Below are 26,071 nucleotides of genomic sequence, written 5' to 3'. Positions count from 1 at the left end.
ATTTGGTTTTAATTGCATTTACGAACATTTGGAGGACACGGAAGGAGAGTTGTATGGCATTGAAGCTCGTCTGGATGTTAATTAACACAGCGTCCAAAGAAGTGCCAGAAGTATACAGAATGGTGTTGTCTGCGTAGAGGTGGATCAGAGAATCACCAGCAGCAAGAGCGACATCATTGATGTATACAGAGAAGAGAGTCGGCCCCAGAATTGAACCCTGTGGCACCCCCATAGAGACTGCCAAGGGTCCGGACAACAGGCCCTCTGATTTAAAACACTGAACTCTAACAGAGAAGTAGTTGGTGAACCAGGCAAGGCAGTCATTTGAGAAACCAAGGCTGTTGAGTCTGCCGATAAGAATGTGGTGATTGACAGAGTCGAAAGCCTTGGTCAGGTCGATGAATACGGCTGCACAGTATTGTCTCTTATGGTGGTTATGATATCGTTTAGGACCTTGAGCGTGGCTGAGGTGCACCCATGACCAGCTCTGAAAACAGATTGCATAGCGGAGACGGTAAGGTGGGATTGGAAATGGTTGGTGATCTGTTTGTTAACCTGGCTTTCGAAGAACTTAGAAAGGCAGGGTAGGATAGATATAGGTCTGTAGCAGTTTGGGTCTAGAGTGTCTCCCCCTTTGAAGAGGGAGAAGACCGCGGCAGCTTTCCAATCTTTGGGAATCTCAGACGATATGAAAGACAGGTTGAACAGGCTAGTAATAGGGGTTGCAACAATGTAGGCAGATCATTTTAGAAAGAGAGGGTCCAGATTGTCTAGTCCAGCTGATTTGAAGGGGTCCAGATTTTGCAGCTCTTTCAGAACATCAGCTATCTGGATTTGGGTGAAGGAGAAATGGAGGAGGCTTGGGCGAGTTGCTGTGGGGGGTGCAGAGCTGTTGATCGGGGTAGGGGTAGCCAGGTGGAAAGCATGGCCAGTCGTAGAAAAATGCTTATTGAAATTCTCAATTATAGTGGATTTATTTGTGGTGACATTGTTTCCTAGCCTCAGTACAGTGGGCAGTTGGGAGGAGGTGCTCTTATTCCCTCCATGGACTTTACAGTGTCCCAGAACATTTTTGTGCTACAGGACGCACATATCTGTTTGAAAAAGCTAGCCTTAGCTTTCCTAACTGCCTGTGTATATTGGTTTCTAACTTCCCTGAGAAGTTGCATATCACAGGGGCTATTCGATGCTAATGCAGTACGCCACATTATGTTTTTGTGCTGGTCAAGGGCAGTCAGGTCTTGAGTGAACCACGGGCTATATCTGTTCCTGGTTCTAGATTTTTGGAAACGGGCATGCTTATTTCAGATGGTGAGGAAGGCACTTTTAAAGAATAACCAGGCATCCTCCACTGACAGGATGAGATCAATATCCTTCCAGGATAGCAGGGCCAGGTCGATTAGAAAGGCCTGCTCGCTGAATTGTTTTAGTGAGTGTTTGACAGTGATGAGGGTGGTCGTTTGACCGCAGACCCATTACGGATGCAGGCAATGAGACAGTGATCGCTGAGATCTTGGTTGAAGACAGCAGAGGTGTATTTGGAGGGCAAGTTGGTTTGGATGATATCTATGAGTGTACCCGTGTTTACGGATTTGGGGTTGTACCTGGTAGGTTCATTGATAATTTGTGTGAGATTGAGGGCATCAAGCTTAGATTGTAGGATGGTCGGGATGTTAAGCATGTCCCAGTTTAGGTTACCTAGCAGCACAAGCTCTGAAGATAGATGGGGGGCAATCAATTCACATATGGTGTCCAGGGCACAGCTGGGGGCAGAGGGTGGTCTATAGCAAGGGGCAACGGTGAGAGACTTGTTTCTGGAAAGGTGGATTTTTGCTGGATAGTAAGACAGAACTCTGCAGGCTATCTCTGCAGTAGATTGCAACTCCGCCCCCTTTGGCAATTCTATCTTGTCGGAAAATGTTATAGTTGGGGATGGAAATTTCAGGGTTTTTGGTGGTCTTCCCAAGCCAGGATTCAGACACGGCTAGGACATCCGGGTTGGCAGAGTGTGCTAAAGCAGTGAATAAAACAAACTTAGGGGGGAGGCTTCTAATGTTAACATGCATGAAACCAAGGCTTTTCCGGTTACAGAAGTCAACAAATGAGAACACCTGGAGAATAAGAGTAGAACCAGGAACAGATATAGCCCTTATTAATGAATAAGTATGAATTTATCTCAGACACTGAGCATTATTTGTGTGTGTGCATGTGTATACTTGTGCACACATATGTAAACACTGTGTCCAATTAAAGGCTTGGGGACTTCTGGGAAGATCTGTTTCAACAGTATTAGGGAATTTATCTTCTGAAATGAAATTGGCAACTCTTGATAAAAGAAAATCGGAGACCTGTGATATATGGTTTTAAATCACAGGTTAAGGACATGCCCCTTTTTTTCAATTTTCACCTAAAATGACATACCCAAATTTAGCTATAGCTCAGGCCCTGAAGCAAGGATATGCATATTCTTTGTACCATTTGAAAGGAAATACTTTGAAGTTTGTGGAAATGTGAAAGGAATGTAGGAGAATATAACACATTAGATCTGGTAAAAGATAACACAAAAAAAAAAAAAACTTTATTTTGTATTTTTTCCTGTACCATCATATTTGATACGCAAGACAAAGGCCATATTGTACTATTCGAGAGAGAGAGAGAGAGAGAGAGAGAGTAAGAGAGAGAGAGGAGAGTGTTGGGTCTTCCAGGTGGGTTTATGTAATGGGGGATGTGAGAGCTAGGTGACAATAGGATGACAGCCAGATGTGGGGGGTGCTGTGAGGTGGGATCTGCTGTAGCCCTCCCATAAACCAGAGTAAAATGCCCTCCTTTAAGCACAGTGCTTATATTTACAACAGGGGTATAGCCTAACTGGCGGGTATAGCCTAACTGGCTTGCATGAAAATAAACCACAGGGGAAAAACGTCCTCCATTCGCTATTTAAGTACATAGATGACATGTATTTTTTCCTGCTGCCCCTGTTTTTGATACAGGTGCATGATAATGGTCCATTCTAAATCAAAACAAATGTCACACATATTATTTAGTACAGTGCCTTGCGAAAGTATTCGGCCCCCTTGAACTTTGCGACCTTTTGCCATATTTCAGGCTTCAAACATAAAGATATAAAACTGTATTTTTTTGTGAAGAATCAACAACAGGTGGGACACAATCATGAAGTGGAACGACATTTATTGGATATTTCAAACTTTTTTTTAACAAATCAAAAACTGAAAAATTGGGCGAGCAAAATTATTCAGCCCCCTTAAGTTAATACTTTGTAGCACCACCTTTTGCTGCGATTACAGCTGTAAATCGCACTGTATTTGTAAATACAAGATTAAATCAAGATTAGTCTGATGGGTGACAATATTAGCCTATCACTTGTGAATGATATATTATGACTTGTGAATCAGTCTTGTTTCAATCAGTCACACACCTCATGTAGCCTAGCCCATAGGCCTATATGTTTTAATAAGGTTTGTATCACAACTAAAAGTGGACAAATAACTTCTTAAAATGCAGCATATTAATCTGCTGTACAAGGGGTGTAGAGCCTAACTGGCATATATAAGCAGCATGTGAGTTTAAAGTTTTGGGAAGAACATTTTGGCCATAAAAATGCACCTTTATAATAAAATAATAATAATCGCATTTGTGGTCACTTTTGATAGTGGTGTTTTCCACTAATGGAACATTCGTGCTTATAGCCTACTACCATGTACGACCATGTACGCATTGCTGCACTTATAATGTGAAGAAATAGCCTAATAGTTTATCAACATTTTAAGCTAAACATTCTGATCTGTTGCGTCAGCCACATTGCATAAAAAAATATGTTTTGATGCTTGTGGTTGTATTAATTTGGGATCTATCACATCCCACAACTGTCCCAGACTATGTTTGGAATATTTATTTCTCACACAGAATAGAATGTCAACTTTTGTACTATGGAAGATAGTATATTGACATAGGCTAGCACTTTTGCTGTTTGTTAGGCCTACTCATCTTGTTGGCTAATGAAATGTAAATGTGGACAGTTCTTCCAATATCTTCAATATGCACCTCGGAATTGGATAAGGACAAATGCAGCTGCATCCCGATGCGTCTGTCTTAACTTTTAGGCTGTGAGAAAGACCCAATCACGTGACGGAGAGCCGTGTGAGTGAGAGACGCTTCGGATTGTGCAGCACACTTAGGGAGAAGGGCACAACGCAGCACTCCAGGTCGCAAAAGGCATGGATTTCTTTAGGGTGCATTACGGCCACAAAGGGGATGCTACCGTGAAATCCAAGTGCTTGTCAAATTGTGAATGAGAGACTATTGGAGCGTGTACAGCCTGCGCAAAAAAAGCAGAACTCATGCTTTTCAAGCAACTTTTTTCAAATCATCGTTAATGTCTCATCATGTAGCCTTACAATGTATTAAACATCAAAACATATAGCCCAACGTTTGTCGAACAACTAAAGTTACATTAATAACTCTAAATTAAGCATATAGGAGTACCTATTCCTTTGTTCACCGCTCAACACAGAATAGTGTTGTGTGCACTCCCTCAAATCGTTTGGGAGAAAATATTTAGAGTTTATTCAGCTTTGTTCAATTGTATTCTTCATACTATAAAATAATATAAAATAATGCCACGGAATTATAAGCAAATCTGCTAAACTAGTGTAGCCCACAGCCATTTGGCATAGCCACATCAGGACCTAACATAAGGACAATTCAGAGTCTACTATTATTTTCTTCTGAAACAGACTACATTTTCTTCACATCATGAGTCTTTAGACCTGTCTAAAATAAATAATGGATTTATTGTGAAGGTGTAGGCTATATTACATGGATTTATTTACTTTTTAAAATGGCTTGTAGTGGAAGCCAGGAGATGCTAAATGTGTTTATGTTAATTAACAGCCAATTATCGTGACACCTACAGATATTTGTTTGACAATCACCGGCAGACAAAATTTCGTTGACTGCTACCATAACCCATCTTGATCCTCTCCTGTTGTCTTAAAGGAGCACTCACACCATAACCCATCCTGATCCTCTCCTGTTGTCTTAAAGGAGCAGTCACACCATAACCCATCTTGATCCTCTCCTGTTGTCTTAAAGGAGCAGTCACACCATAACCCATCCTGATCCTCTCCTGTTGTCTTAATTAACTGCAGGGAGGCTTGGAGATGGCTAGAGGCACAGGTCCCTCTCTCTCAGGATGAAACTCTACATCAGAGAATTATCAACCTGTATCCTCCTCAGAAGAAAAGATATATAGCAAGACATCTCCCCAGGAATATGAGAAATAACAACTTAATGTATAGCAGATATAGTCAACATGGACAATAGGAATGTATCCAGAGGAATTGACATAAGACAAGGAAGGAGTGGGTCCATGATGAAATACTCTGACCTGTGGAGGTATGACTGGGGCTAGTAGAGCTACCACACACACACACACACACACACACACACACACACACACACACACACACACACACACACACACACACACACACACACACACACACACACACACACACACACACACACACACACACACACACACACACACACACACACACACACACACACACACACACACACACACAATGTAACCTGCCAAGAAGGCGACAGTTTGCTGTACCAGAAACACAGAGACAGGAAACAAAGGCTCCACGGCTCTGACTCCTATTAATAGGCCACAGTGGCAGAGAACAGCTGCTCCACCAACACAGCACATCCCACTGATAGAATAATGATAGAGGGAGAGAGAGTGAGGTAGTTGGAGAGATTGAGAAAATAAGAGAGAGATAGACAGAGAGGAGCGATGGAGAGAGTAAGAGAGAGAGAGCGAGGGAGAGAGTAAGAGAGGAGAGATAGGGAGGGAGCAAAAGAGGGAGCGAGAGATAGAGAGTGCAAGAGAGGGAGAGAGTAAGAGAGAGAGAGAGAGAGAGAAAGAAAGAAAGAGGAGACAGAAAGAGGGAGGGAGAGAGATAAAGAAAGATAGAGAAGGGGGATGGAAACAGGGTTGGAGGAAAACATAAGGAACATGGCAAGTCAGTAGAATAGTGTCAGTGGTGATGTAGGGGTGTTGGATAGGTAAGGTGTGGGGCACAGAGAAAGCTGTGATGGGGGATAGATGAATGGGAGGTGAGGGGAGACAGGCTAGAAGCAGAGAGACAGAGAGGGGGGGTGCTAAGTGACAGAATATGGCAGAATACACAGGAGAGAGATAGGCACCTTGTGAGTGTCAAGAAAGTCAATGACTGTAGCATGCTGCAGAAAAGAAGGGAGGAAGAAAGAAAGAAAGATGGAGAGAATTAATGACGAGTGTGTGTATCCATGTATGAGAATGCAGAATCACATCTGTAAATGCAGCAAATGTATCTAAATCATGTGATCCATGATAAATACAGCATCATTTGTAGATGTACATCTTTTAATATGCATCTGTGTGTCTATAGTATGACTGGGAATAAAAGAGAGATGCAAAAGAAGGAATGAAAAATAGAGAGAGTCAGAACAGTCTGTAGGGATGCAGGCAGGAGGAGGAATGTGGTTTCCATGGCAACCCGAGGTAGGCTGAGCTCTGGGTGTCCGTTCCAGCTCTGACTGCGCGTTGCACTGCAGCGGCCCTCGCCTCGCTCTCTCCATCCTCCCCCACTCTCTCACTCTATTCCTCCCTCGTTCGCTCATTCACTCCATCCCTACCCTCCCCTGCCACCTCCTCGGCTCCCTCCCTCTCTCCATGCGAGAGAGATGAACTCAACACTATACACACCCATTTCTTATTATCCAGACCCAGCTCTTCACTGAACACCATTGAGTCTAACTGTACTGTCACAGTGGTTTTATGCAGATATTACATTATCATACGAGCACAGTGATCCTGTATCACCGTGTCTCAACCCAGGCAGCAGCCCCCTCCCCTCCCCCCGCCCCTTGCACTAGTTCTCGGCTCAGCTGAAAAGCCAGCATCTGCGGGCATTCTGCTGCCATGTGCCGCTGGGCATGTTGTGATTGGGAAGGCATGTGAAAACAAGGCATGCCATAGTACTGTACTGTTGTAGTAGGGAACATGGACAGGAGGCCTGCCCTTCCCTCCCTCCTTCCCTGAAAGACAGACACAGGGGCTGTGTGATAGCAGGTGAGTCACAACCCTGCATTCTAAGGTATCGTGGAATAACGCTAAACACATCCGTCGTCCCGGTATCGTTTATTTTTATTTAACCAGGTAGGCTAGTTCAGAACAAGTTCTCATTTGCAACTGCGACCTGGCCAAGATAAAGAGTAGCAATTCAACACATACAACAACACAGAGTTACACATGGAATAAACAAAACATACAGTCAATAATACAGTAGAACAAAAGAAAACAAAAAGTCTATATACAGTGAGTGCAAATGAGGTAAGTTAAGGAAATAAATAGGTCATGGTGGCGAAGTAATTACAATATAGCAATTAAACACTGGAATGGTAGATTGGCAGATGATGAATGTGCAGGTAGAGATACTGGGGTGCAAAGGAGCAAAATAAATAAATACCAGTATGGGGATGAAGTAGGTTGATAGATGGGCTGTTTACAGATGGGCTATGTACAGGTACAGGGATCTGTAAGCTGCTCTGACAGCTGGTGCTTAAAGCTAGTGAGGGAGGTGAGTCTCCAGCTTCAGATATTTATGCAATTCGTTCCAGTCATGGGCAGCAGAGAACTGGAAGGAAAGACGACCAAAGGAGGAATTGGCTTTGGGGGTGACCAGTGAGATATATCTGCTGGAGCGCGTGCTGCGCGGGTGACCAGTGAGCTCAGATAAGGCGGGGCTTTACCTAGCAGAGACTTGTAGATAACCTGTAGCCAGTGGATGTGGCGACGAGTATGAAGCGAGGGACAACCAACGAGAGAGTACAGGTCGCAATGATGGGTAGTTTGTGGGGCTTTGGTGACAAAACGGATGGCACTGTGATAGACTGCATCCAGTTTGTTGAGTAGAGTGTTGGAGGCTACTATATAGATGACATCACCGAAGTCGAGGATCGGTAGGATGGTCAGTTTTACGAGGGTATGTTTGGCAGCATGAGTGAAGGATGCTTTATTGCGATATAGGAAGCCGATTCTAGATTTAATTTTGGATTGGAGATGCTTAATGTGAGTCTGGAAGGAGAGTTTACAGTCTAACCAGACACCCAGGTATTTGTAGTTGTCCACGTATTCTAAGTCAGAGCCGTCCAGAGTAGTGATGCTGGACGGGCGGGTAGGTGCGGGCAGTGATCGATTGAATAGCATGCATTTAGTCTTATTTGCGTTTAAGAGCAGTTGGAGGCCACGGAAGGAGAGTTGTATGGCATTGAAGCTCGTCTGGAGGTTAGTTAACAGTGTCCAAGGAGGGGCCAGAAGTATACAGAATGGTGTCGTCTGCGTAGAGGTGGATCAGAGAATCACCAGCAGCAAGAGCGACATCATTGATGTATACAGAAAAGAGAGTGATATACAGTATAATCATATTGTCAATCGTTGATGATTCATCATACATGCATGATTTACATAGTCTAAACTGACAAACATACATTTGAAAATATGACAGCATGCCAAGTTTTAAGAAGCTAAATACCATGAAATACCAGGCCCCATTATCTGCCCCGTGTTGACATATTGAGTTGAAACAGCTGTCAACATGCTTGCCACTTCCATTTTTGACATAATGAACCTAAACTAAGCAATGTTTCAGCCTCAACCTTCCCAAATATCGAAAATGCTAAATATATGTCGAATTTCAGAAATCCACATCAGCAAAATCTACAACAACCCTGAATATTCTCATATCAACATTAGGATGAATTGTACTAAAGGCTGTGGTGGTTGTGTCATCACAACTAATATCACTGATTTGAGTCGCTGGGATAGTTCTGTGAGTCCGTGTGATGCATGCGCTGTAATGCCCTCTCTGATTATAAATATGTTCATAAGGTCACTGAGCTTAATGAAAAATAACAAACATCTCAGGACGTTAAGGGCAGCCCTGTGACGACTCGTTGAGCAGGCTGAGAGAGGATATGTGAGAGAGACACTGATTGGGTGAAACTTTTTTGGGCTCTTTTACGTTATGGAGCGTTCATTTGACCCCTTGGTGACTGACCTTTGGTGTCTCGATGTGAGAGCAGCTCACCAGCACCGACACACGCTCCACCTTCTGAGGGCTCCTCCTTGTGGTCACTCGTACCTGCGACACTCCCTCCTCCCCAGAGTTCTGTAGGATTGACACACAGGATGAAATAGATCCAAAACTTTTTCTGCTTATCATTTCCGACATTAGGTAGGCTATTTAGATACAGGAAATTTATCTTCGGTCATTTCTTGATGCTCTAGAACACAAAATAAAGCCTTGCTCACCAGAATAATGTCATAAATCGATAGAATGAATGCATCGTCAATAATATAGTTGACATCAGTAAAGTTCTCTTTCATTCCTACTTCTCTCCCACGGAGCAAAGATGTTTAGGGACCAGGAAGATTTTCAGTGCAAAATTTCCAAATGACATCAGTTTCTCGACCGGTTTTACAGAAATGAAAAGCTGTGAAAACAATCAAACATGTTTATGATAGTATTTCAGTTCATCTTGGATGCATATTCTTGTTAAAAGTGAAATACGGTCAGCATTTATGTTGCTGAAAAAAAGCTAAGCACGCATTCACATTTCCTCAAGATTAAATAAATAAATGTATCATATTTCTCCACTCCTGTTCCCGAGAAACACTTAATTCTGCAGGAGTTAATATTATAATAGGCTACATGTGAGGCCTACAGTCAGTGTCCACACTTGGTGATAGTATATGAAACAGCTTGCGCAGACTGCGAAAAACAACAGTTTACATGCCACAGTATCCCGTTTAAGTTCAGCCTATCCCAGGGATTTTATTCGGGTTCCTCAAAACTGGGATACGAGCTTATTTCGGGTTATTGTTAACGGGATATGATGTTTATATGCATCCACTCAAAAACAGAATACTTGAGTATCCCGACGAATAACAGGATATTGGTGTGCACGTAAACATGGCCATTGTTGTAGCAACATTTAAAATTAATCAAGGCAACATCCATCTGCGATGGTACAGGTTGAGTAATACAGCCGTTGGGCTCACTTTCTGTCGGCCTCTCTGCTAACCAGCATTGACTGACTGATATTTGTTGTGCAAACAGTCACCGGTGCCCCGCAGAACCAATGGAGAAAAGACAGAGTATAAACTGGACTGTCAAAGATCTACTAAACATGACAAACAATGGGATCATAGTGAAGAGAAATGAAAACTCAACCAATACATAGTGACAGGAGAGGAGGAGTAATCACTATGTTCCAGGCTCATACAGGACAGACTGGTAGCCTAAAGACTGTAACTGTATGAAATGATATAAGGACGTTGGCAGCTATTGATTCTTACACACTACGTATGTATTATTCAAAGCGGCAGTTAGATCTGACAGAGAGAGGGAGGCTTTTCCTACCTTCGAGCTGTTGAGTGTAATGCCACAGCTTAACCCGCACAGACCCTTAAGAGACAGCAGAGGGCAGCCTTTAGAGCAGGCCATGGAGTGCCTTAGACTGACTGACGCAAGGTCACAAAAAGTGCTTGACAAAATTGCATTGATGATCAAGGCGCCAGCGGGTTCTTTGTCCTGATCTGTGTATAATAGACACGCTACACTCATAGAAGCATGCAGGCTAAACACATCCGTCGTCCCGTAAAAAGGGCTCCCAAGTGGCGCAGCGGTCTAAGGCACTGCATCTCAGTGCTAGAGGTGTCACTACAGACCCTGGTTCGATCCTGGGCTGTATCACACGCGTCCGTGATCCGAGTCCCATAGGACGGTGCACAATTGTTACAGCGTCGTCCGGGTTAGGGGACGGTTTGACCGTGGCAGGACGCCATTGTAAAATAAGAATTTGTTCGTAGCCTACTTGCCTAGTTAAGTAAAGGCTGAATAAATACATTTCAAATGAATGCTTGTAGATGTTTTGTCATTGCTGTTCCGTACTTTAACCAGACATGTAGATGTGTCGCTGCATGAGTCTGAATATGTTATAAGGGAGATGATAAGGGAGTTTTGCTTCGGCAGCTCTGTTCCCACATGGCAGTGCTGACAGGCAGGTCAACTGACACAAGCAGGGCTGAGGGTGCCCCCTGCCCTCTCAGCTGACCCCTCTGTCTAATAATGACAGCTAGGTGGACGCCCTCGGCAACACTGGCAGGTCACTCATCACACACACACACACAAACGAAAGCACAGCACGCACACATGCATGCAAATGCAGTCACAGACACACGTACACACACGAATGCAGTGTTCACAGACGCAAGCACACACGAACACACTGCAAAAGCACACGCACGCACGGTTGAATGATGAGTCTATGAATGACTTACCATGAGTCAACAAACAGCATGCAGTATTCATTAGAAACATTCCTATTTCAAACTTGAACAGTCAAACAACAAGTAATGACAACTAAATAGACCAAATCACACAAGTATGACATTGGAATCACATTTGAGCTACAAACTAGATTCAGCTTTGCACAATGATAACCTAATATATTCAACTTTTCCATCAGGCCTCTTCCTCCCAAGTATCCCCCTCTTTTAACCAGTTTCATTCATTCCATCTCTACAGAAGCTATTATCCCCCTCACTTGCCTCTCTGCACCAAATCAGTGAATTTGCAGACTCATTTATTTTCCCTCCCATCCTCCACACAGGTGACAGCATGCCTCGAATGCTGATGAGGGCCTACTCACTGGCCAGCCACTGAGCTGAGCTGTCCCATTCACTAGCCCCCACTGCTAGGGCCTCCTCACTGGACCCCACTACTAGGGCCTAAGTAAGACCAAGGAGCTGATCGTGGACTACAGGAAACAGGGGGGTGATCATGCCCCCATCTACATCAATGGGGCTGCCGTGGAGCAGGTCAAGTTCCTCAGTGTCCAAATCACTAAGGACTTAAAATGGTCCACACACACATGCACAGTTGTGACAAAGGCATGACTGTGCCTCTTCTCCCTCAGGAGGTTAAAAAGGTTTGACATGGGCCCTCCAATACACAAAACGATCTTCAGCTGTACCAATAAGAGCATGTTGACTGGCTGCATCACTGCTTGGTATGGAAACAGCACCGCCCTCGATCGCATGGTGCAACATAGGGTGGTGTGGACAGCCCAGTACATCACTGGGACCAAGCTGCCTGCCATCCAGGACCTCTATATCAGGTAGTGTGAAAGGAAGGGTCGGAAAATCGTTAAGAATCCAACCACCCAAGCCACTGATTGTTTTCTCTGCATCCGCATGGCAAGCGGTACCGGTTCATCAAGTCTGACATCAACAGGCTCCAGAACAGTTTCTAACCCAATGCCATAAGACTGCTAAATAGCTACACAGACTGAGTTGACCTTTGTATTTTATTCTTACTTTGCACTGTGTCTATGCACATTCACAGGGCCCTACACACTACACACACTGATATCCCAACACACATACACACACTCACTCCATTTGCTCACACACACACATAATATGCACACACATTTATACTGACTCTGTACACACACACACTTTTACATTTTAGTCATTTAGCAGACGCTCTTATCCAGAGCGACTTAAAGTAGTGAGTGCATACATTTTCATACTTTTTACATACTAGTCACCTGTGGGAATCAAACCCACAAACCTGGTGTTGCAAGTGCCATGCTCTACCAACTGAGATACACAGGAACATACAATCATCATATATGCTGCTGTACTCTGTTTATCATATATCCTGATACCTAGTCACCTTACCCCTATACAGGGCCCCCGAGTGCCGCAGTGGTCTAAGGCACTGCATCTCAGTGCTAGAGGTGTCACTACAGACCCTGGTTCGATTCCAGACTGTATCACAATCGGTTGTGATTGGGAGTCCCATAGGGCGGCACACAATTGGACCAGCGTCGTCATGGGCTTGGCCAGGGTAGGCCGTCATTGTAAATAAGAATTTGTTCTTAAATATATTTAATAAAGGTTAAATATAAAATATAAATATCTACCTCACTACAGTATCCCTGCGCATTGTAAATATTGTACTGGAACTGACCCTGTATATGCTATCCTTACTTTATCGTCTTGTTCTTATTCTTATTTGTATATGTTCTTGTTCTATCTTGTTATTTTTAGTATCACATTGTTATAAATTATTACATTGTTGGGGTTAGAGCATGCAAGAAAGGCATTTTACTGTACTTATGCATGTGACAAATTCTTGAAACGCATCCCTGGCCCCAACTGCTAGGGTCTCCTCACTGGCCAACCACTGAGCTGAGCTGTCCCTTCCACTAGCCCCCACTGTTAGGGCCTCCTCACTGGCCATCCACTGAGTCGTCCCATCCACTAGTCCCCACTGCTGCGGCCTCCCTACATATAGCCCACACTGGCCAGGCCGGAGGACGGGCCTGGGGATGGGGCTGGGTATGGGGCTGGGGCTAGGGTGGGGCTGGGTATGGGGCTAGGGCTGGGCTCGCCAATCCTCAACACTGTCACTAGTAACATTAGCTACAGTTCCACTGTACTAGTGACATGGTGACCAGCTGTAATGCAGGGAGGGAGGGCTGGGGAACATGTGCGGAGGATTTAGTTGTAAGCAGCACCAGGGTGTATCAGAGGAATGATGGGTGGGGCACTAGGTCTCTGGATAAAGCTTTTGACATGATGTGACGTGTGACCACAGTGTGTGTTTGGCATGGGCCAAGGAGATGAGGGTTTTGCACAATGATATCTGTCAGGTGAGCGTTAAATCTGACTGTAAATCATTGGAGGAATGAAAATCTGATTATGGCAGAAAAATGATTGGTTCACTACAGTGTATTCCTATTAAGGTGTAATAGTTTAAGCTAGGAGGTACATATGGGAATTCCTAGAGAGAACAAATGCTTTAAAATTCTGCGAATGGAATCTTTATATAACCAGTCATTCAGTTCAGTTCCTCTCTCCAGGCTTGACTCTCAGTCAGTAGGGTCACACACACTAAGCTTTTTGTGAACAAGTAGCAGCCATGAACGTGTTATGAAACCGAATAACTAGCCTGCGAATATTGTTGCAGTCGCAAAGTCTAGGGGTCTTAGGCCGAGTTAACTGGTCTGCAACCTGATTTAAGCTGGGCATCTGAAAAATCTCTGTATGAGGACTGTCATATGTACATGTGCCCAGGATACAGCAAACTTGCCGAATTCAGGTCCAGCTCCGTCTTAACTTCTTGGTCGGCCAGTCCAAGCAGATTATTCATATCCACCTGTACCGGTCCCATGCATCAGGCCTCCAGTGCGCCTCCACAGCTTCCGGCGCTTCCAGAGCTTCTGGTGACGGTCCCCAGTCCGGGGTCTCGAGGCGACGGTCCCCAGTCCGGGGTCTCGCGGCGACGGTCCCCAGTCCGGGGTCTCGCGGCGACGGTCCTCAGTCCGGGGTCTCGCGGCGACGGTCCCCAGTCCGGGGTCTCGCGGCGACGGTCCCCAGTCCGGGGTCTCGCGGCGACGGTCCCCAGTCCGGGGTATCGCGGCGACGGTCCCCAGTCCGGGGTCTCGCGGCGACGGTCCCCAGTCCGGGGTCTCGCGGCGACGGTCCCCAAACACCTATTTCCATTACCCTATCACATCCCCTTTCTCTTGGTTTAAAAACCCATTCAGTTGGTTCCTCTGGAGCTCAATCTCTCTGTCAATGCCATCTGTCTGTAGATTTGTCACACTGTCTGTGTTTCACTCTCTTCTACTATGTCTCTCTATCTCACACTCTTTATGTATTGAGCTCTCTTTTGTTTGAGCACCTCCATATCACTTTGTCCCCACCTGTGAGTATTGTTTTTGTTATGGTGTTTGATGGTGGGAAAAGGGGGAACCAAGACAAGTCGCCCATGGGCATACACTACCCATAGGTAAACTTAGTTAAAAACACTAGTTAGAACTGGGCGGACCACCCACTGTATTTTTGGTTAGTTAGTTAGCTGTATTGAAGTAGGCTAGTCTAGTTTAGGGGTATTTTTGGATATTTGTTTCTTTCCTTGGGTCCAGCTCAGCCCCTTTTCCTGCCCCCCTTACCGTGTGTTTACAAATAAACCCTGAGTGTTTGACGGTAGATATTAGATGTCTGTGGTTATTTCATTCTCACCGTTACTTTGTCACTATTACACTTTGCATGAGTTATTTTACGGGTCTCGATACTATCCCCCCTAGACTGCCGGGCCAAAGGGATTCGTAACCTCCACGGTCCGGTTCCACAAAAGTGGAGGGATCAGCGTAAGGAGGGGGGCTGCGTCCAGAACCGGAGCCACCACCGAGGGTAGACGCCCACCCGGACCCTCCCCTATAGGTTCAGGTTTGCAGCCGGGAGACCACATATCTGTTTATCTATATATTTTGGTTTGGTCATGGTGTGACTAGGGTGGGTACTCTACTATTATTCTGACATTTCATTTTCTTAAAATAAAGTGGTGATCCTAACTGACCTAAAACAGGGAATTTTTACTATGATTAAATGTTGTGAAAAACTGAGTTTAAATGTATTCGGCTGAGGTGTATGTAAACTTCCGACATCAACTGTAATTGTTATGAAAAAAAGTGCTATCTAGAACCTAAAATGGTTATTTAGCTGTCCCCATAGGAGAACCCTTTGAAGATCCATTTTTGTATACATGTATAACCCTTTTGGTTCCAGTTAGAACTCTTCTGTGTTCCACCTGGAACCAAAAATGGTTCTCCTATGGGGACAGACAAATTACCATTTAGGAACCCTTTTTTCAAAGAGTGTACACATACACACAAGGTTAAAAATGTTGTGTAAATAGTTCATTTGTTTGCCCTCAAAATAAATGGTTTATGCTATGAGGGAGCGAGGCATATACAACAAAGGGGACAGAAATGACAAATACATAAAAATAAAACAAATGTTTCAGTAAATTGTTGGTTTGTCCTCTTGTGCAGATATGGAGTGCAGCGCATTGCCTAACAGTTGTTTCTTTGTATTTTTTAAATGAAAATGAAGAATGGATATGATCTGTAACAATGGATAGGACACTTGTCCTCCTCCAAGCATCAGTGACCTCCAGGACCAGTGGCCTTTCCTTTTCACCAGGTTATGTATGGCTCTGCAACAACTTTCATACCCTCACTGGCATCGTGATTGACAGTCGCATGACTCAAGCTCTCCTGAACAAGGGTAAGAGAAATTGTCAACTTTTTTAAAAGCCAAAAGACCAAGGTAAGGAGAGAGATCCAGTGCCTGCTGAATGAAATCAACTGTTACGTCAGATTCAATGATGATCTAACAGCCACTGCTGACATTCTTTTGTTGATGACCCACTTCAAAGAGAAGGATGAATCTCTGTTCCACTTGGCAGATGTAAGGAATCGTGTTTATACTGTATTATTACTAGAGGTCGGCCGATTAATCAGAATGGCCGATTAATTAGGGCCGATTTCAAGTTTTCATAACAAATCGGAAATCTGTAATTTTGGACGCCGGTTTTGCCGATTTTTATTTATATATTTTTTATATATATATTTTTTTTAACACCTTTATTTAATCTTTTTAACTAGGCAAGTCAGTTAAGAACACATTCTTATTTTCAATGACGGCCTTGGAACGGTGGGTTAACTGCCATGTTCAGGGGCAGAACGACAGATTTTTACCTGGTCAGCTCAGGGATTCAATCTTGCAACCTTACGGTTAACTAGTCCAATGCTCTAACCACCTGCCTCACGAGGAGCCTGCCTGTTACACAAATGCAGTAAGAAGCCAAGGTAAGTTGCTAGCTAGCATTAAACTTAATCAATCATAATAACTAGTTATAACTACATATTTTTGATGATATTACTAGTTTATCTAGCGTGTCCTGCGTTGCATATAATCGATGCAGTGTGCATTCACGAAAAAGGACTGTTGTTGCTCCAACGTGTACCTAACCATAAACACCAATGGCTTTCTTAAAATCCATACACAGAAGTATATATTTTTAAACCTGCATATTTAGCTAAAAAGTTATCCAGGTTAGCAGGCAATATTAACCAGGTGAAATGGTCACTTCTCTTGCGTTCATTGCACGCAGAGTCAGTGTATATGCAACAGTTTGGGCCGCCTGGCTCATTGCGAACTAATTTGCCAGAATTTTACGTAATTATGACATAACATTGAAGGTTGTGAAATGTAACAGGAATATTTAGACTGATGGATGCCACCCGTTAGATAAAATAAGGAACGGTTCCGTATTTCACTGAAAGAATAAACGTTTTGTTTTCGAGATGATAGTTTCCGGATTCGACCATATTAATGACCTAAGGCTCGCATTTCTGTGATATTATGTTATAATTAAGTCTATGATTTGATAGAGCCGTCTGACTGAGCGATGGTAGGCACCAGCAGGCTCATAAGCATTCATTCAAACAGCACTTTCGTGCATTTTGCCAGCAGCTCTACTGTTTATGACTTCAAGCCTATCAACTACCGAGATTAGGCTGGGGCGAGGAGAGGTACGGAAGCTATACTGTTACACTGGCAATACTTAAGTGCCTATAAGAAGATCCAATAGTCAAAGGTATATGAAATACAAATGGTAGAGAGAGAAATAGTCCTATAATTCCTATAATAACTACAACCTAAAACTTCTTACCTGGGAATATTGAAGACTCATGTTAAAAGGAACCACCAGCTTTTCATATGTTCTCATGTTCTGAGCAAAGAACTTAAACGTTAGCTTTCTTACATGGCACATATTGCACTTTTACTTTCTTCTCCAACATTTTGTTTTTGCATTATTTAAACCAAATTGAACATGTTTCATTATTTACTTGAGGCTAAATTGATTTTATTGAGGTATTATATTAAGTTAAAATAAGTGTTCATTCAGTATTGTTGTAATTGTCATTATTACAAATACATTTTAAAAATCGGCATCGCCTTTTTTTGTCCTCCAAAGTAAAGAAAAACCATAATCGGTCGACCTCTAATTATTACACATGATTTTAATATTTTTAATTTGTATGTTTTGTGATTTTAGATCACTGCAACTCGGGTTGCCAGACACACCAAGGCTGATCGTGTTTGGTAATACCTTTTATTTGATTTATAGTATTGTGCTACATATCTAAAGTATTCTAGTAAGTATATACTAACACCCTTTTGTGTATTTCAGGAAATACTCTATTGGGTTCTTCAAAATGAATGGTGTCGATCGAGGGGAGAGTGGTCTGTGTTTTGGACCAACTTTGCTGCTGCCCTCTCTGTGCTCTTCAGCACGTTCTATGTTTTTAATATCGAATACCAGGAGTCAGCCTCTACAACCATGGCGCTGATCCAGAGGTAAAAATGTAACATTCATTGATACAACACTTACATTTAGCATTTGTTAGTTACATTGCAATGATATTTCTTATTGTTATTTTTTCAATGCCTCAACTGATTTAATATATTCTATGTTGGGTTGTGCAGGATCCTGGTTCAAATAAACCCTGAAAGAACCAACTGCACAGCGAAAGCAGGAGTGAGCCGCAAGACCGGAAAGGTCGTTCAGAGGAAGCCATTGCCAATTAACCCACATGTTCCACACTTTCCGGCAAACCGGAAGGAATTCGAGTGGAAAAACTTCAACATGTAAGTACACAAACACACACACCTGATGAACACAAACTTTGTCATTTGTCATCTGCCTTTTTACCCAGCGAGTAATAGTAGTAGTCATAGTAATAGCAATCTCTCATTCTATGTCCATGTTTGTCCTAGTTGACGTATCAGAGCTAAGGAGGATCAGTTTCAAAGATTGGGGTGATAATCTGCACCCCACCGAGATTTATTTGAGACATGTTTGCATCTCCCATTCTCTCAGCAAATGATCTGCTTGCGCCATCCGGGAGCCTGTGTTGGCTTGCGGTAGCGTGCTTCTCTGGCTCCAGTCCAGCCCTGCTCGCTCCTCTCCATCCATCCTTCTCTCTCAGCCCCTTTCTCTCTCGTTCCTCTCTCAAAGACAGGCAGGCAAGCAGTTATTGTTATAGTTTTTTGTAAACATTTCTCCCTGTTCAACTGTTTTCCTATTTTTCATTGATCTGTTTAGATGTTCTTTTTTTCTTACATAATCCAGTATTTTCAAGAATGACCAATTCTGATGTCTTGGTTTATGTATGGTGAAGTACATTATTGGCCAGTATTTGTCAATGTTCTTATCACTGTATCTCTCTCTGTCTCTCTTTCTCTTCCCTACTATCTGGAGTTTTAATGTTGCTCTTTTCAAATGTTGTTCTTTGTTGTTAAAGTGCAATTCATGATATGAATTTGAATAAATAAATATATAAACTCAGCAAAAAAAGAAAGGTCCCTTTTTCAGGACGCTGTCTTTCAAAGAATTCGTAAACATCCAAATAACTTCAGATCTTCATTGTAAAGGGTTTAAACACTATTTCCCATGCTTGTTCAATGAACCGTAAACAATTAATGAACATGCACCTGTGGAACGGTCGTTAAGACACTAACAGCATACAGACGGTAGGCAATTAAAGTCACAGTTATGAAAACTTAGGCCACTAAAGAGAACTTTCTACTGACTCTGAAAAACACCAAAAGAAAGATGAAAGTGCCTTAGGCATGCTGCAAGGAGGCATGAGGACTGCAGATGTGGCCAAATAAATTGGAATGTCCGTACTGTGAGAAGCCTAAGAAAGCGCTACAGGGAGACAGGATGGACAGCTGATCGTTCTCACAGTGGCAGACCACGTGTAACAACACCTGCACAGGATCGATACATCCGAACAGATACAGGATAGCAACAACAACTGCCCGAGTTACACCAGGAATGCACAAACCCTCCATCAGTGCTGAGAATCTCAGCCTATTGCAGACAGAGGCTGGACTGAGGGCTTGTAGGCCTGTTGTAAAGGCAGGTCCTCACCAGACATCACCGGCAACAATGTTGCCTATGGGCACAAACCCACCGTCACTAGACCAGACAGGACTGGCAAAAAGTGCTTTTCAATGACGAGACGTGGTTTTGTCTCACCAGGGGTGATGGTAGGATTTGCGTTTATCGTTGAAGGAATGAGCGTTACACCGAGGCCTGTAATCTGGAGCAGGATCGATTTGAAGGTGGAGGATCCGTCATGGTCTGGGGTAAGTGTGTCACAGCATCATCGGACTGAGCTTGTTGTCATTGCAGGCAATCTCAACGCTGTGCTTTACAGGGAAGACATCCTCCTCCCTAATTTGGTACCCTTCCTGCAGGCTCCTCCTGACATGACCCTTCAGCATGACAATGCCACCAGCCAAACTGCTCGTTCTGTGCAAGATTTTCTGCAAGATAGGAATGTGTTCTGCCATGGCCAGTGAGGAGCCCGGTTCTCAATCCCATTGAGCACATCTGGGATCTGTTGGATCGGAGGGTGAGGGCTAGGGCCATTCCCCCACATAAATGTCCGGGAACTTACAAGTGCCTTGGTGGAAGAGTGGGGTAACATCTCACAGCAAGAACAGGCAAATCTGGTGCAGTCCATGAGGAGGAGATGCACTGCAGTACTTAATGCAGCTGGTGGTCACACCAGATACTGGCTGTTACACCCCCCCCTTTGTTCAGGGACACATTAAGCCATTTCTGTTAGTCACATGTCTGTGGAACTTGTTCAGTTCATGTCTCAGTTGTTGAAAATAAACACAGTTGACAATGAGAGGACTTTTCTTTTTTTGCTGAGTTTACACACACACACACACACACTTAGGTTGGAGTCATAAAAATTGTTTTCCAACCACTCCACAAATTTGTTGTTAACAAACTATAGTTTTGGCAAGTCAGTTAGGACATCGACTTAGTACATGACACAAATAATTTTTCCAACAATTGTTTACAGACAATTATTTCACTGTATCACAATTCCAGTGGGTCAGGTGTTTACATGCACTAAGGTGACTGTGCCTTTAAACAGCTTGGAAAATTCCAGAAAATGGCTGTCATGGCTTTAGAAGCTTCTGATAGCCTAATTGACATCATTTGAGTCCATTGGAGGTGTACCTGAGGATGTATTTAAAGGCCTACCATCAAACTCAGTGCCTCTTTGCTGGACATCATTGGAAAATCAAAACAAATCAGCCAAGACCTCAGAAACAAATTGTAGACCTCCACAAGTCTGGTTCATCCTTGGGAGCAATTTCCAAGCGCCTGAAGGTACCACAGTCATCTGTACAAACAATAGTACGCAAGTATAAACACCATGGGACCATGCAGCCTTCATACCGCCCAGGAAGGAGACGCGTTCTGTCTCCTAGAGATGAATGTACTTTGGTGCGAAAAGTGCAAATCAATCCCAGAATAACAGCAAAGGACCTTGTGAATATGCTGGAGGAAACAGGTACAAAAGTATCTATATCCACAGTAAAACAAGTCCTATATCGACATAACATGAAAGGCCGCTCAGCAAGGAAGAAGCCACTGCTCATGGGGACAAATATTGTACTTTTGGAGAAATGTCCTCTGGTCTGATTAAACAAATAAAACTGTTTGGCCATAATGACCATCGTTATGTTTGGAGGAAAAAGGGGGAGGCTTGCAAGCCAAAGAACACCATCCCAACCGTGAAGCGAGGGGTGGCAGCATCATGTTGTGGGGGTGCTTTGCTGCAGGAGAGACTGGTGCACTTCACAAAATAGATGGCATCATGTGGCAGGAAAATTATGTGGATATACTGAAGCAACATCTCAAGACATCAGTCAGGAAGTTAAAGCTTGGTCGCAAATGGGTCTTCCAAATGGACAATGACCCCAAGTATACATCCAAAGTTGTGGCAAAATGGCTTAAGGACAACAAAGTCAAGGTATTGGAGTGGCCATCACAACACTCTGACCTCAATCCAATTTGCTGATCCTGGGAGAACTGCCACAATGGCTAGCCGTGTCGTGGACTGCATTCAAGCCCTCAAGAAAACCCTGCTAGCTTGATAGGCAGCTAGCTAGCAGCTAGACTACTGCTACGCCAAATAGCTCCTCAGACCCAGGCTTGGTCGACAGGATCACTGGACAGAGACTAGCAGTCCCAGCAACTGATGCCAACTGCGTCGCGGGATCTAACTAAAAAGTTAGTTAGCTACTAAGAAACTTTCCTATATACTTCAAAAACAACAAATATATACATATATATACACATACATATATACACATACATATACACATACATATATACATATACATATATATATGTATATGTATGTATACATATGGTGGTTATCACCTGCAGAACCACTCTTTTATTGGGGGTGTCTTGCTAATTGCCTATAATTTCCACCTGTTGTCTATTCCATTTGCACAACAGCATGTGAAAATGTATTGTCAATCAGTTTTGCTTCCTAAGTGGACAGTTTGATTGACTTGGAGTTACATTGTGTTGTTTAAGTGTTCCCTTTATTTTTTTGAGCAGTGTATTATACTGCCATCAAGTCAGCCATCACTCAATAAGATATCATACTGACACCAAACTGATACATACTGACACCAAACTCACTTTGTCCAACTCGTTTAGAAGCCAGCCATCACATATTTCAGAGCCGGCCCAAAATTCACATAGAGCCTTCTGTTAAAACCATTCTTGCTGCGGTCCAGTTCTGGCATTATGTGTAGGCCTAGCTGAGGCGACCCCGAATCCCGAGTTACGACTCAATTGGTCATTCGGAGCCCGAGCAGCAACCTTAAATCGTGCTGAAAATTAACTTTTTCCGGAAGTTGCTAAGTGGTCCCAGAAATAGCTATCGGACCGAAACTTTAGGATCTGTTTCTATGAGCCGAGGCAGATTCGGTGCACCTAGTCTTGTGATTGAGACTTTTCTAAGTGTCATCATTTTCACAACGTTAAAAATGTATTTAAGTTATTGCAAATAGACGAGGCTGTTTCTCGGCCTGAGAACCTTCTAGAGCGACATAACTCACTCTGCACTACCGACTTAAGCCATAGAACAGGTTTATAAAGTTTCAGGGCTCTAGGTCTGACAGTTATTTGATGGTTCGAATGGAGGTAACTACTGCAGGCTCTGTGTGTCTGTAAGCCCCACAATGTGTCACTTCACATTGACTGTGTGTGAGAACAGAAACTCACAGAAATCACAGAGCTCCGAAACCCGTCTTAACAGATTTCGACCTTTAATCCCAGAAAATGGGCATTAACTCAAAGAGCATGAGGCCTCGAGGCCATCTTGTTTCTGGGCTAAAACTACGCCCCCATTCTCCTCGAGGGGGCTGTAGTGGAGCAATTTGAGAGATTCAAGTTCCTTGGTGTCCACATCACCAACAAACTAACATGCATGGTCCAAGCACACCAAGACAGTCGTGAAGAGGGCACGACAAAACCTGTTCCCCTCAGGAGAAGCAAAAGATTTGGCATGGGTCCTCAGATCCTCAAAAGGTTCTACAGCTGCACCATCGAGAGCATGGTTGCATCACTGCCTGGTATGGCAACTGCTCGGCCTCCGACCGCAAGGCACTACAGAGGGTGGTGCGTATGGCCCAGTACTTCACTGGGGCCAAGCTTCCTGCCACTCAGGACCTCTATACCAGGTGGTGTCAGAGTAAGGCCCTAAAAATTGTCAAAGACTCCAGCCACCCTAGTCATAGACTGCTCTCTCTGCTACCGCATGGCAAGGGGTACCGGAGTGCCAAGTCTAGGTCCAAGAGGCTTCTAAACAGCTTCTACCCACAAACCACAAGACTCCTGAACACCTAATCAAATGACTAGCCAGACTATATGCATTGCCCCCTCCTCCCCCTATTTTACACCGCTGCTGCCCTCCGTTGTTATCATCTATGCAGTCACTTTAATAACTCTACCTACATGTAAATATTACCTTAACAAACCAGTGACTCTTGACTCTGTACTGGTACCCCCTTGTGTATATAGTCTCACTATTGTTATTTTACTGCTGCTCTTTAATTACTTGTTACTTTTATTTCTGATTCTTATCCATATATTTTAAACTGCATTGTTGGTTAGGGGCTCGTAAGTAAGCATTTCAATGTAAGATCTACACCTGTTGTATTCGGCGCATTGTGACTAATATAATGTGATTGGATTTGATTCCTTGGACTTCATGGTATAGTTTCTGCTCTGACATGCACTGTCAACTGTGGGACCTTATATAGAAAGGTGCGTTTCATTCCCCCATTTCGTTGCGTTTGCGTACACTTAATAAATGTTTTGCAACAGAATCGTCAGAATGAATACGCCCCTGATCACCCGCACACATAGTTCATTTACATAGCAGCCACATACAGCATAATCACTTTGATCGTTGTGTAATTCCATCTCACATCGCAATTCCTGCTCTTCTCCTCTCACCTTTTCCCTTGGCTTGTTGGACTTCAGTGGACAACACATCAGTTGTGACCAGGCAAAACAACCTTCCCAAGCCAAACCTTCATACCATAACTGCTAACCGCTTCACAGCCTACATCGTTGGCACCATATTAGCTAACATCATCGTCAACATACAGTGCCTTGCGAAAGTATTCGGCCCCCTTGAACTTTGCGACCTTTTGCCACATTTCAGGCTTCAAACATAAAGATATAAAACTGTATTTTTTTGTGAAGAATCAACAACAAGTGGGACACAATCATGAAGTGGAACGACATTTATTGGATATTTCAAACTTTTTTAACAAATCAAAAACTGAAAAATTGGGCGTGCAAAATTATTCAGCCCCTTTACTTTCAGTGCAGCAAACTCTCTCCAGAAGTTCAGTGAGAATCTCTGAATGATCCAATGTTGACCTAAATGACTAATGATGATAAATACAATCCACCTGTGTGTAATCAAGTCTCCGTATAAATGCACCTGCACTGTGATAGTCTCAGAGGTCCGTTAAAAGCGCAGAGAGCATCATGAAGAACAAGGAACACACCAGGCAGGTCCGAGATACTGTTGTGAAGAAGTTTAAAGCCGGATTTGGATACAAAAACATTTCCCAAGCTTTAAACATCCCAAGGAGCACTGTGCAAGCGATAATATTGAAATGGAAGGAGTATCAGACCACTGCAAATCTACCAAGACCTGGCCGTCCCTCTAAACTTTCAGCTCATACAAGGAGAAGACTGATCAGAGATGCAGCCAAGAGGCCCATGATCACTCTGGATGAACTGCAGAGATCTACAGCTGTGGTGGGAGACTCTGTCCATAGGACAACAATCAGTCGTATATTGCACAAATCTGGCCTTTATGGAAGAGTGGCAAGAAGAAAGCCATTTCTTAAAAATATCCGTAAAAAGTGTCATTTAAAGTTTGCCACAAGCCACCTGGGAGACACACCAAACATGTGGAAGAAGGTGCTCTGGTCAGATGAAACCAAAATTGAACTTTTTGGCAACAATGCAAAACGTTATGTTTGGCGTAAAAGCAACACAGCTCATCACCCTGAACACACCATCCCCACTGTCAAACATGGTGGTGGCAGCATCATGGTTTGGGCCTGCTTTTCTTCAGCAGGGACAGGGAAGATGGTTAAAATTGATGGGAAGATGGATGGAGCCAAATACAGGACCATTCTGGAAGAACCTGATGGAGTCTGCAAAAGACCTGAGACTGGGACGGAGATTTGTCTTCCAACAAGACAATGATCCAAAACATAAAGCAAAATCTACAATCGAATGGTTCAAAAATAAACATATCCAGGTGCTAGAATGGCCAAGTCAAAGTCCAGACCTGAATCCAATCGAGAATCTGTGGAAAGAACTGAAAACTGCTGTTCACAAATGCTCTCCCTCCAACCTCAATGAGCTCGAGCTGTTTTGCAAGGAGGAATGGGAAAAAATTTCAGTCTCTCGATGTGCAAAACTGGTAGAGACCTACCCCAAGCGACTTACAGCTGTAATCGCAGCAAAAGGTGGCGCTACAAAGTATTAACTTAAGAGGGCTGAATAATTCTGCACGCCCAATTTTTCCGTTTTTGATTTGTTAAAAAAGTTTGAAATATCCAATAAATGTCGTTCCACCTCATGATTGTGTCCCACTTGTTGTTGATTCTTCAAAAAAAAATACAGTTTTCTATCTTTATGTT

General features: G+C 43.4%; 1 protein-coding gene and 1 long non-coding RNA gene across 3 annotated transcripts in view; one reads left to right on the top strand and one right to left on the bottom strand.

The window, feature by feature from the left end:
• LOC118377254 (disks large homolog 3-like) overlaps positions 1–26,071 on the bottom strand; it is a 132,438-nt gene that overhangs the window by 89,023 nt on the left and 17,344 nt on the right. Inside the window, exon 5 of the mRNA XM_035764121.2 lies at positions 9,132–9,242. Within this exon, the coding sequence (XP_035620014.1) occupies positions 9,132–9,242 (111 nt within the window). The remainder of the gene's footprint in view (positions 1–9,131; positions 9,243–26,071) is intronic.
• LOC118377326 (uncharacterized) lies at positions 15,987–19,259 on the top strand. 2 transcript variants are annotated; one of them, XR_004824234.2, is made up of 5 exons: positions 15,987–16,222; positions 18,060–18,106; positions 18,195–18,361; positions 18,491–18,652; positions 18,885–19,259. It is a non-coding gene; the product is annotated as an uncharacterized LOC118377326 (long non-coding RNA). The 2 variants fall into 2 exon arrangements; XR_004824235.2 differs by having other exon boundaries at positions 18,782–19,259.

This window comes from Oncorhynchus keta, chromosome 4 (assembly GCF_023373465.1).
Source record: "Oncorhynchus keta strain PuntledgeMale-10-30-2019 chromosome 4, Oket_V2, whole genome shotgun sequence".
NCBI lineage: Eukaryota > Metazoa > Chordata > Actinopteri > Salmoniformes > Salmonidae > Oncorhynchus > Oncorhynchus keta.
This window is presented reverse-complemented; position numbering and strand designations above follow the sequence as displayed.